Here is an 11,375-nt window from a genome sequence, read left to right on the forward strand (position 1 = left end):
TCGCAGGCTTTTACGTGAAATTAGATAAATATACAAATGAGATCTCAAATACATCTGTTGGTAAAAAACAAAACAAAGTATAAAACATGAAAAAAGACTCATATTCTATATGCTTTGGGATAAATTGAGGTATTTCAAAATGTCAGGGTTATGGTACAAACATGTCAGTTGTGTAATAGGCTGGTTTTAAAAGGGCTCAACAATTAAGCAGAGGGATCAGAGGTCCCCAAGGTCCATAATCCTTTTCAGAGCAGTGACATTAACTAAGCAGATTCAAAATTCTGCTGCTGAACTGTGTGACCTTGATTGTCTGGTGAGTACTTAGAATAAAACTGTAACTGAGAAGTTAAAGCAACACTGCAACATTTTTACCTTAAAATATCAAAAGGAGTTTGATGGTTCAGTGACTTTGAAAAGGGAAAATGTTTCCATTTTCATTTACACTCTTTACCCTGAACATCTGCTCTTGCTCTATGTAACTTTGGTGAGCTGATACAATCTCCTGTGAAAAGTGTGGAGCTGACCAATATTTAATGAATAAAATTAAATAATACGAAATTGTCAGAATCAGGTCCAACAAGTTCAAGATAATGCTGAGCTGTAGACCAGTGCAAAATACTAAGAAGAAGAAGAAGTGTTTATCTGTGATATTCAGCAAAAAAAACCTAAAATATTTAGAATGTTCTAAAATGAGTTAGGTTGAGAAATGAGATAGTGTTATTAAGAAATGAGAAAATGATCACAAGGACGTCTCCTGAACTGTCTGGGTCGTCGGAGGGCTTGAGCTTGCGACCGAGTCCTCTTTGCAGTGCGCCGCTCCGTTGCTGTCCTTCTTGGCCATGAGATAAGGTTGCGTGCTGATTTCTTTGGGCTGGTCAATACAGATGAGAAATAGACAAACGAGTGTTGAAAGCTCAGGTTCGGCTCAACAAAGCAGACAGAGACACACCGGAGTGTAAATGTGAGGTTACCTTCGGAGTCAGAGGAGTGACACAGCAGAGCTTTTCTCTGTAGCGCTCCGGCAGAAAGAAGAGCAGCGTGCCCAGGACTGGAAACACTGTGCCCGGGGTCAGCTCCTTCTCCTTCATGGGTCCTAACATGTGGAGAGCCCCGTGAACAGGGGAGAAATTAAACCTTGTTCATTTTTACTGGTTTAGCTGGGTTTCCATTTAGGTTGATAGCTTCTGGGTGGGGGGAGTTGTGGCTGTCACCTTCTTCTTTTATACTTTTTTCTATTAATAATAATTCTAATAATTATTCCTACCCTTCCTTTAAATTAGAAATGTTTTCACATGTTTGTCCAGGGCCAGGACTAGCATCCCTGTAATTAGCTAGCATCCTCACCACTATTGCCAAAACATACACGATTACACGTTTAAAATAAGCTGATATTTTAGCCTTTTTTGGGACAATTTGGGTTGGTGTCTGTTCATCTTTGGTATTTGAAAAACTGTTTCTCCTCTGCTCTACTTCTTGTTCTTGTGTGTCTCTTATCTTCTCCCAACATATAGAAAGGAAGAGTGAAACACTACAGAAAATGACAGTGAAACACAGTAAAGACTCACACACTGAGATTAAATGAAACAGGTGCACATATTATAAGAATTAACAATTTTTCTGTTTTCTGTTGGTAGGGGAAATGCAGAAGAGAGTTACAGAGGAATAGGAGCAGCACAAGTGCAAAATTACATAAAACCTATCTGACCATCTATGCATGTTTCACTCCTGTCTCCTCCTGTGATGCAGATAATACAAATATTTGTAATCAGATAAATATTTAGCAACAATCTATCCTAATTTAATGTATTTGCATAATACCACTGAAAACCTCAGCCATCAAGTACTGTCTAGGAACTAGTTACTAACTCGTCTTCTTCCAACCCCTTCATCTCATTGCTCCTTTAGTGGTCTGATAATTTAAAAATGTTATTGTGATAATATTCTGTATGTCAGTGATACAGTTGGTTTGGAACTTAAAGCTAGAAGTGTGCGTACCTGTTAAAAAGCTCACTATTAGTCCGACCAACACCACAGTGGTTGAGTTGTGAGCACTGTACCACATGTAGGACAATGAGTAGAGTGCCTCCACACCTGTCGGCCTGAAGAGTAGATGAAAGAAACAAAAATAAGACAAAAAAAAACAGTATTTAAAACTGTGATGAATTGTTTTATCTACTTTTCCATAGTCCTGTAAACATAATGGAGCCAACACATATTACCAATCACAACGACATTACCTTGGCTGGACCAGTGTGGTCATGACAGCGGTGGTCATGTTTTCAAACAGGGGCAGAGCAGTGGTGTTGAGAAGGGGTGCTGCGGTGGAAGCTGACATACGCATCATCATACTACCAATACCGATCCAGAAGGCCATGGCGAGGCCCGTAAACAAACCGACCAATGCACCCTGAGGAGAGGAGAGGAGACAGTGTGGTCAATGACATATCAGGTATTCCTTCATTACGATTTACATGTGGTCACCAGAACAGGAACAATCTCTCTTAATTACAGCATCAACTCACAATCGAGTTTGCCCAGGGAAAGAAAATCCCTAGACAGAAGAGGCCGAGCAGGGGACCACCCACCATCCCGAAGATACTTAAGGCTGCCTGAGGGCACAGATGTTAGAGCATGACTGTGTGTTACACAGCTGAATGTTAAAAATTCAAAAAAAAAATAATATCTGTGCATATGAACTCATTTTGTACTGCACAGTTTTCTCTTTTACAAACTGCTTCAAGATTTAAATAACTTATCTGGTAAAAATGTCTTTGTAGATAAAGGTTAAAAACGGTGTGAAGAGTTACCTGCAGCACAGATCCCATTAAGGAGGCGAGGTAGGCCATAGCCAAACACACCAGGCCATAGGACAAGGCTGTGGAGCACATGACAAGAAATTGCAGTAATAGGGTACACATGACTGTCTCCTGTTTGTTAAAAGTAGTGTTTATATTATTACTTGTAAATAAGAATTTAATCAATTAACGTGATAGAGAATACGATGCCATTTACTTCAACTGAATTTTCATGATGCTGTACGTTTCTGATTATCAAGTGTGGTGGAAAAAATATAAATTGCAGAGTTAAATAATAGAGTACCACACACTCAGACACAACTACATGCCCTGTGTTTAGACTTGATGCAACAAAAGCCACAAACTTATTTGGAGATTTATAGTATGCAGTCAGGACAAAACTCAAACTAAAGCCAGTTGTCTTACCAAGTCCTTTAGACATCAGTGTGGCTTTGGCTTCAGTCATGTTTGGAAAATAGGGTTTAATCAGGTCCTCCATAGTAACTGTAGCCAAGGAATTGAAGGCTGATGAGATAGTGCTGGTGGGACAGACACAGGATACAATGAGTGAACGTTTTTTGTTTACCTCATTATAAATGGAAAGCAACATAGCACAGGCATTTGAGACAGGAACTGTCTGAACATTTCATTTGCAGCTAGTGGGGGGAAATTCCCGTTGGGGCTGTTGGGAAATGGTTTTATAAACCAAAGGCCTCCTTTTTGGCCTACATGTACAGTCAAAAGCCTGATGCAGCATGGTCTCTTTGTTCAGTAGAACTATTAGAAAGCCAAGGAACTCAGGCTCCCAGAATGCTGCATGTTCCTTTGTCCCGCTCAACTTCACACAGAGGTGTGAAAAGACACTAGGGGCAACTCCTATTGGTCAGTCTGGCCCCATGACCTGTGAGGTCACCAGGCCAATATAAGGACAGGTCTGCCCCAATTCTTTCTCTTTCCATCAACCCTCCAGGGCAGCAGGCGGCCAGCCATTTCTCCTGCATCTCCGAGGGGGGGCCTAGCTGATCCAGCTCAAATCTTCTCTTCCCACCCAACAACCGGAGGTCAGAGGTGCAGCTTCCAACTCATCTTCTCAAGGAAACCTCCACTCATCTCAAGCTTTTACAAACTCCTAGCAGCGACTCAATGTCCTACAGGACTTCAACCCAGTGACTGAGCCACAGCTCGACAGAATCGCGAATGCAGAACTTTACAACCACAAAGCCAGGAGACGTAACAGAACTGAAACCTGCACAGCAACTTTCTCCCTTTCTAAGGACTGGTAACATACTGGGCTTAATAATTATACTAGACGAAGCAAGACTGTTTATTTGATTCTGTGTGCCGTTTATAAGTTTGATATATGTCGTGATATTATGTTTATAAGTTAAATGAAAGTAAATGATAGGTAGGCTCTTAACAGGCTCTCTCTCTCTCTGAATCTTTCATTCTCTGATTAACATTTACACAGACACCAGGATATCTCTACACCTACTTATCTACTCCCCCACTATAGAAGAAGGGGGGGGGGGGTTGGGCTACCATCTTAGGAGCCCAAAGGAAGGTGTTCCTCTTCTGGTAAACCACCATTTTGAAACCACCCTAATTTACATACACACACACACACACACACACTCACATACACATCTCTGTTTAGCTAGTACGTTTTGTTAGTAATTTCTGTTTTTATACTTTATTATATTTATAATAATTGTTTTTCTTAAACAAATGTTCTTTCATTAATGTTGCATAAGTGAATTTTGCCAACTGATACACTGTCAAGGAACTCCTTAAACCTTGACCGTTCATTATATAATCTTAATAGTAAATATTGAGATTTCTAATTGAACTAGATCGAAATGAGACTGATCTTAATCAATAAATTGGCTATCTTTCCCTTCCTTTGAAGGGTGGTGCCCGAGGTTACTTTAACCAACTAAAGTTATGTTTTAATATTTATATTTTAAATATTAATGTTTTCTATTTCGTTTTGATAACCAAATTTATTGAATGCCTACAGGCACACCATCTTATGGTATCACTCCTAACCAGTATTGCACAACAGGGTCATGTAGTGTGATTTACCATTTCAACAAAGAGGATATGTAAAGTTATACCCCACAATTATCACTACTTGCTTATCTCCAGCTGTTACCTGAACCTTAACTCAACTTTAAAAGATGTCTGTGATGATTCTGTTATATTCATTCTTTAAAGACTGAAGTAAAAGCTAATACAACTAAACTTAACGGTGAGCAACACCACTGTGACAACCAGGCAGAATTTAAACATTTTTAAAAATAACTGGTGACTGACAACTGAAAGACAGAAAAGTAGTCTTAAACCAGTGGATAATCCTTCAGGTTCAGGTATGTTTGCCTGGTTCACTTACCTGAGAGCACCACTGAAGAGACAGGCTACAAACAGGCCTGGGAGCCCGGGCAGATCCCTGAATACATCCATCACAAAGTAAAGCACCATCTACATACAAAAAACAACTCAACATTAGGATTCCCGATTGCCTGGCGACCTGTCACCTGATGACACCAGGGGATTCAAACTTCCCGGTGACCTTTAAGAATGATAAAGTATAGCTGATAGTTAATATGGAAAATTTGGGAGAGCAAAACTAGCAAATCTAGTATTCACCTGATCATTAGTTTTGACGTAGCCCTTGTCCAGAGGGCTGTCCTCTCCATAGCGAGCAAACATGACCAGACCCATCAGACAACCTAAACACAGGACGATCTGCTGGCATGGGAAGACGACATAGCAGGACCTGAGAAGACATGAGGTGAATGACGTGGTTATAAACATGAACATCATACCACATTATAAGGGAACACAGGAAATCAACATTTAAAAGGAAAATATTTGGTCAATCTGTAGGGGGCCTGTAGTGAGAAGTTGATGATACTGACATGACGGCTTCTTTCTCTGAGCGTGCGCTGAGGTATCTCTGGACCTGGGCCTGGTTGACCCCGTACAGAGCAAGCATCATGAAGATTCCCCCCACACCCAGAGTCCAGAAGGTGTGACGCTCTGTAGGGTCTGGGTTCAGGCTACACAGACAGAGTAAGGACAGCGTTAACATGTCTGAAGTACACACAGGTATGATTCCTGCAGTAAAGTGTCTTTTAGCAGATGGTAATACTGACTCTAGTCCAGAAATGCGGCTGCCATTGGTAGCTTTCCTCCAGACCTCACCAATGCCCCCTGCCTGACTGGCCCCTACTATAATCACTGCCAGCTGTCCCACAAACATCACCATGGTCTGGAACACATCAGTCCACATCACCGCCTTCAGACCCCCCTGTGAGACAAGAGCACACAGGTGTAAACTTCTTTTAAAGGTCCATGAAGATCAATGCAACAAACCATCTGAAAAGGTGTACATGGGTAAGACCTGTGCTGCACTGACAAGAGTATGAATATAAGATTGTACTATAATCATAGATAATAAAGGAAACTGATGTGGAAGTCATGACCAAGACAAATTGAGTAAGAGTTTTGCAATCAAGTAATAAGACAGACAATTGAAAACTTGTTGTCTACTAAAAGTATTAACTCTCTATCTTTTACATGAAATGAGATTTTGAAATAACAAATTTCATTAAATGGCTTAATTTACTAATTTTTTAGCTTCTGTTGTAGAAAAACAATAGTTAAACAAATACTTTGTCCCAGTTGGTGATGATGGTAACCATGGTTTGATAAATCTAGACACTCACCAGAGCTGTGTACAAAGTACACACCAACCCCATGGCAAGCACTGCCCCCCAAAGGTCAAAGCCTGTCACTGCAAGTCAAAATGGAAAATACGTTACCAAACACTGCATGACGGTTTACTCGACTGTCCAGGTGAAAATAAATATTAACAACAAGTGTGCATTATCATTAGTAACTGTGGACTCCTCTTAGTAGAAAACATGATGTGATGGATTATGTAAAAAGTAAAAAACATGCTGCTTTTACCTACATTAAGGGCCAAGGCTGGAGCATATAAGACCACTCCCATATAAATGACCTGCGGAGGAGAGAAAATAAACAACTGCAAAACCCTCTACTCACAAAAACAGAGGGAAGCTCAGGGAGCCGAGCAAACTGACTCACATGTCAGATTATGATCCTCCTCAGGTGTAAGAAAATTCTGCTACTTCGTAACAAAAAACATGTCGATATTTGGTTGTACGCATCTAACGTAAAGTCCTGTGACACACATTTCCTAATTAATATGGAGGAATTTACAGTTATAGAGGTTTTCTTTGAGATAAAAGTCAGACGACACTGCTGATGCAATCTACAGGAGAAAATATAGATACTGCCAACGTCATAAAGGTAACAAAAACCCTAATAAAATGTTGCAAAGGGCAGTGTGACATCTCCAGGGCCAAAGTCTGTTCTTTCTCAAAAATAAACAGCCTCTGTTTCACATCTAATTTCACTCCACAGACAAAACAAGTTTTTTAAAGTAAGTTTTAAGGATGTGGTGATGCCTCAAACCAAGAACAAGTTAGAAAAGCTGAAAAGGTTGTTTCTCTTTTATTGGCAACCAACATAAAACTGTTATTAGCTACTACTAATTTCTGTCTTCCTATATCATTGGGGACTACGGTTGCCATGTCAACTAAGTATTAATACAATTCTAAACTTTCTGTGTGAGACGACAGATGACGTTTTTAAAGATCAGAGTAGCTGAGATTAAAGTGGAGGCCATTTTATCACAATAAGAAACAATTAGATGATTAAAAAAAGCACAGAAACTAATGAACAATGAAAGTAGAGCAAGATACCATCTGGAAAATGAACGTCACAGTCCCACATATGCGAACCGTCTTGTTAAAGCGCAGCTCCAGATACTGTTGAGAGGAGAGAATGTAAAAGAACAAAAAAGAACAAAAAGAGAACAACCAAAATCAAAAAGCTGATTACATATCATCTCAGAGTCATGTGTGCTCTCAGGATCAGATCTGTCAGTTTAAGTCATTAAAGCCAGATTTTAATGGTTGACAGCATTCTTTGTTCACAGGACAGTACTGAACTTTGGCAATGGCCTGATCAGTGTCCTTGAGGTTCAGGCTGCAGTTAAAAAAAATAAAAACCTTTAAAAGTTAATGAGCCTTGAGCGAAGAACTTGTGTTTCTGTTGAGGGTAAGACAGATTAGAGCACAGATAAGAAAACGGAGCTCTGAGATCATACTTGAGAGAGATGTATATTATATTAAGTCTTTATTTCTGTGTACCTCATAGGCACTGGACAGTCGCAGCCTGTAGAAGATTGGTATAAAAATGTGAGCTGGGATGAGCAGGCCCAAAAAGTAGGAGCAGCCCAAGAACCAGTACTGAGTTCCAAAGGTGTACACCTCAGATGGTTCCCCCAGGATGGACACCGCTGACTGGAAACTGGCCAGCAGGGACAGCGACACAGGGAGGAGGCTCATGGAGCGGTCAGCCATCAAGAACTCCTGTGGTAAACAAAATATTGGTGTTGGAAATGTGTCCAAAACTAACCTTGTACACTTGAGCATCTGAAGCCAAAGTCTACCTGTGTTGTGCGTTGGCGTCCACCGTAGAAGGCATAAAAGAGACCGATCCCAGCTGAGGCCACCAGCAGCAAGGCAAAGATGACATAGTCCACCGTACTGAATTGCATCTGGACTATCTCCCCCATGATGACCCTGTATTTGGAGAGGGTCGGGGCAGGGAAAGCCGATGGGAGCACAGCACCTGACACTGGTTAAGATGTCAATGAAAGCACTTCTCCAACAGGAAGCCCAACTGAGAGCTGGAGGAAGAAAAACAAGGCGAGAAAGGCAAGTTAACTTCTCTCACTAACACCTGTGGGAAATGGCAGCTGTGACAGTGCATTGAGAGCAGTTCAGAAATACACCCAAGCAGCAACTGCTGATTTTCATTTAATCACTAGAATTAACTTTATAAACGTCACTGGATATAAAACAGCACAACAAGAGATATACATCGTTTCCTTTTGGGATATTGACCAGAATTTTTCATGCTAACCGCTTTTGTTTCCTAATAACCTCCTTGTTATGTTTTCCTCACCATTTGGTTTGTTTGTTCGTTATGCAAAGACAACATTTTGTGGAGGGTTGATGCATGACCCAAGGAAGGACCCATTAAATTCTAAAGAAATCCATATCATATAATTACTGTTTCTCTGGGAGGTATGCCCACTCTGACCATACTTTTATTCGTTCATGCACTAGTTCTTAAACGTCAATTAATCATTCACCTTCTATTTCATTTTTCAAATATCTTTCCAATGATTAAATGTGACGATTTATTATATATATATATATAAAATCAGAGACTTTACATATAAATATACCTTTTGGCACAATCAGCATCATTGTAATGTAATAAGATTATCACAGCCATGGCTGCTGCTTCCTACAAGCAGAGTAGACTGGTGGGTGCATCTGATAACAACCTTGCACATTTTCCTCTTTAAAGTGAATCATTGTTTAGTCGGACAAAATCTACGAAAAAGCCCAGAAAAGACAGAAAAGAATGTAACAACTTTAACCAAGAGAAATAGGTTCTGTTCAAAGGGGAGACTGTGTGTTACAGAATTATTGTGTGAAAGAGTAGCTTTGCTTCTGTCTTGTACAAAAAAGTATATCTAATCTAAAACAGCTCTGATGTTGACGCTTAAAATAAACTAGCTGGGAATATTTATCTTCTGATATATATATATATTTTAAAAAAAGATTATTTTCAAACACGAGCAAACAAAAACAAAAAGTTTAAGACTGTTATATTCATTTTAAATGTAAAATCAATTGAAAAAAGTCAAAAAATACTACTACTGTCTACTGAAGACATTCTTCAATTCATTCTGCCAAAAAAAGCTCTTTGAACTGCCATTTCTTGAAATGTTTCAAAAACACAGATAAAAAACATTCCAATAACTAAAGCCATAAATTTAGCCTTAGCTTGAATATAACAAAGAAGTCACAAACAAAATAGCAGTGGACTTAATGTACCTACTGGGATCAAGCTGCTGCTGCTGCTGCTGCTGCTGCTGCTGCTGCTGCTGCTGCTGCTGCTGCTGCTGCTGCTGCTGCTGGGACACACTGGCCACTGAGAGGTGAGTGCACTGGAGGGGGATGTCTTAGTCCAATCCCATCATGATCACTATGGAGGCAGAGGAGAAATTCAGCAAAACAACGCACCACAGCAAAAGAAAAACACAAGAGGAGCGACCTACCACAAAATTTTTTACAAATCATTATCTGGACAATCTTTACCTCAATAGCACTTTTATTGTCTTTGGGAAAGATACAATCTCAACCAAACAAAACCCAATCCATCGTTATGTTTTTAAAAGAGACACACAACTCTATTGTGTGTGTGCATGTGCATGTGCATGTGCATGTGCATGTGCATGTGCATGTGCATGTGCATGTGCATGTGCATGTGCATGTGCATGTGCGTGTGTGTGTGTCTAAGTCCTGGCAATGAAACAAAACTAATTGCATTGTCGTAAACAGAAGCAATAAACATAAAAGCTGCTTTGGATTAATATTTAACATTCGCTGGAAGGTCGGGGCGACGAGACGAGATTCCTGTGCTCACACGCAAGAACTAAATTCACATGGACAACTGTCGAGCAGTTTTTCAGAGAGAACCTTAAGCAGTCATGTTCATATATTGGCAGCTGTAAATGGCAGGGAAGGGCAACTGTTTCATATGTCAAGGGGTCAAAGATCTCAGTCTCAGTCCAGTTAGAGAGCTCGTCTGTGGCCGTTAACCTTTGTCTCTGCACTTCACAACACTTCATGGATTAGAGTGTGGGCCATCATGTGTGTTCATCAACAGAAATGATCTGCACTGACTGCTTGTCTTGTGGTATCACTCCTAACCATTGTTGCACAACAGATCCAATCCTATAACTCACAGTCATACGTTTGAGAGGCTGACACTTAAATCAGTAGGGTGGGGCGGAGCCCCCGGTTTCCAGAGATGACAAATGTGGAGCTGCTGGAGCCTAAACTGCTGAGGTGCAGGTTACAGGAGGACAGCAGAGGCCAGATGTTTTACTAATGCAGCTGCAGAGAGAGACTGAACCAGGACCAGGGAAGAAGGACAGAAATCACTGAGCTCGGGAGAGAAAACTCTTTAAATATCAATGAACTGCAGGAAACACTAGAATAGAAATAGGACCATGCTGCCACACACATTCATGCAGTCCAGGGATCACACACTGCTGGCACTGCAGCCAGGGGCAATTTGGGGGTCAGCATCTTGCCTGAGGACTCACGCAAAATGGAGGATCCAGGGATTGAATCTCTGAATCCCCAGTGTGGACGACCCGCTCTATCTCATGAGCTACATTCTGCTTTTTAGATTACATAATTATGCTTTTCTTCCGTTGTTGGAGATGGTGGCTAAGTCTTCCCCATCAAGGTTTCAAAGTCCAACTAACTGACTCTAATACCAGAACCTCCATAACTGACTCCCAACTGTTGGGTGAAGAGCCAGAATTTTCTGAAAATGATGCTTCCAGCTCAATTTGTCCCTTTTTTATCTCAACAAATTTAAGTTTAAGCTTAAGCCTTC

At 40.6% G+C, this 11,375-nt stretch overlaps 1 protein-coding gene across 1 annotated transcript; it reads right to left on the reverse strand.

Annotated features, from left to right (window-relative positions):
• Positions 1-739: 739 nt before the first annotated feature.
• LOC133024127 (sodium-dependent multivitamin transporter-like) lies at positions 740-8,463 on the reverse strand. The gene is made up of 16 exons (XM_061091098.1): positions 8,338-8,463; positions 8,036-8,257; positions 7,586-7,651; positions 6,768-6,819; positions 6,524-6,591; positions 5,951-6,105; positions 5,714-5,854; positions 5,442-5,571; positions 5,185-5,273; positions 3,222-3,334; positions 2,808-2,875; positions 2,523-2,609; positions 2,238-2,407; positions 1,996-2,099; positions 972-1,093; positions 740-871 (listed from the first exon to the last, which is right to left on the reverse strand). The coding sequence occupies exons 1-16, from the start codon at positions 8,461-8,463 to the stop codon at positions 740-742; spliced, it is 1,845 nt and encodes a 614-aa protein (XP_060947081.1).
• Positions 8,464-11,375: the final 2,912 nt, after the last annotated feature.

Source organism: Limanda limanda, chromosome 18 (genome assembly GCF_963576545.1).
Source record: "Limanda limanda chromosome 18, fLimLim1.1, whole genome shotgun sequence".
NCBI lineage: Eukaryota > Metazoa > Chordata > Actinopteri > Pleuronectiformes > Pleuronectidae > Limanda > Limanda limanda.

Coding starts and splice junctions, on each gene's coding strand:
- LOC133024127 (XM_061091098.1), bottom strand. CDS start 8,463: ATGGGGGAGATAGTCCAGATGCAATTCAGTACGGTGGACTATGTCATC. Junction 6,106..6,523: donor GTACTTTGTACACAGCTCTG/GTGAGTGTCTAG, acceptor CTTGTCTCACAG/GGGGGTCTGAAGGCGGTGAT. Junction 2,610..2,807: donor TAATGGGATCTGTGCTGCAG/GTAACTCTTCAC, acceptor CTGTGCCCTCAG/GCAGCCTTAAGTATCTTCGG.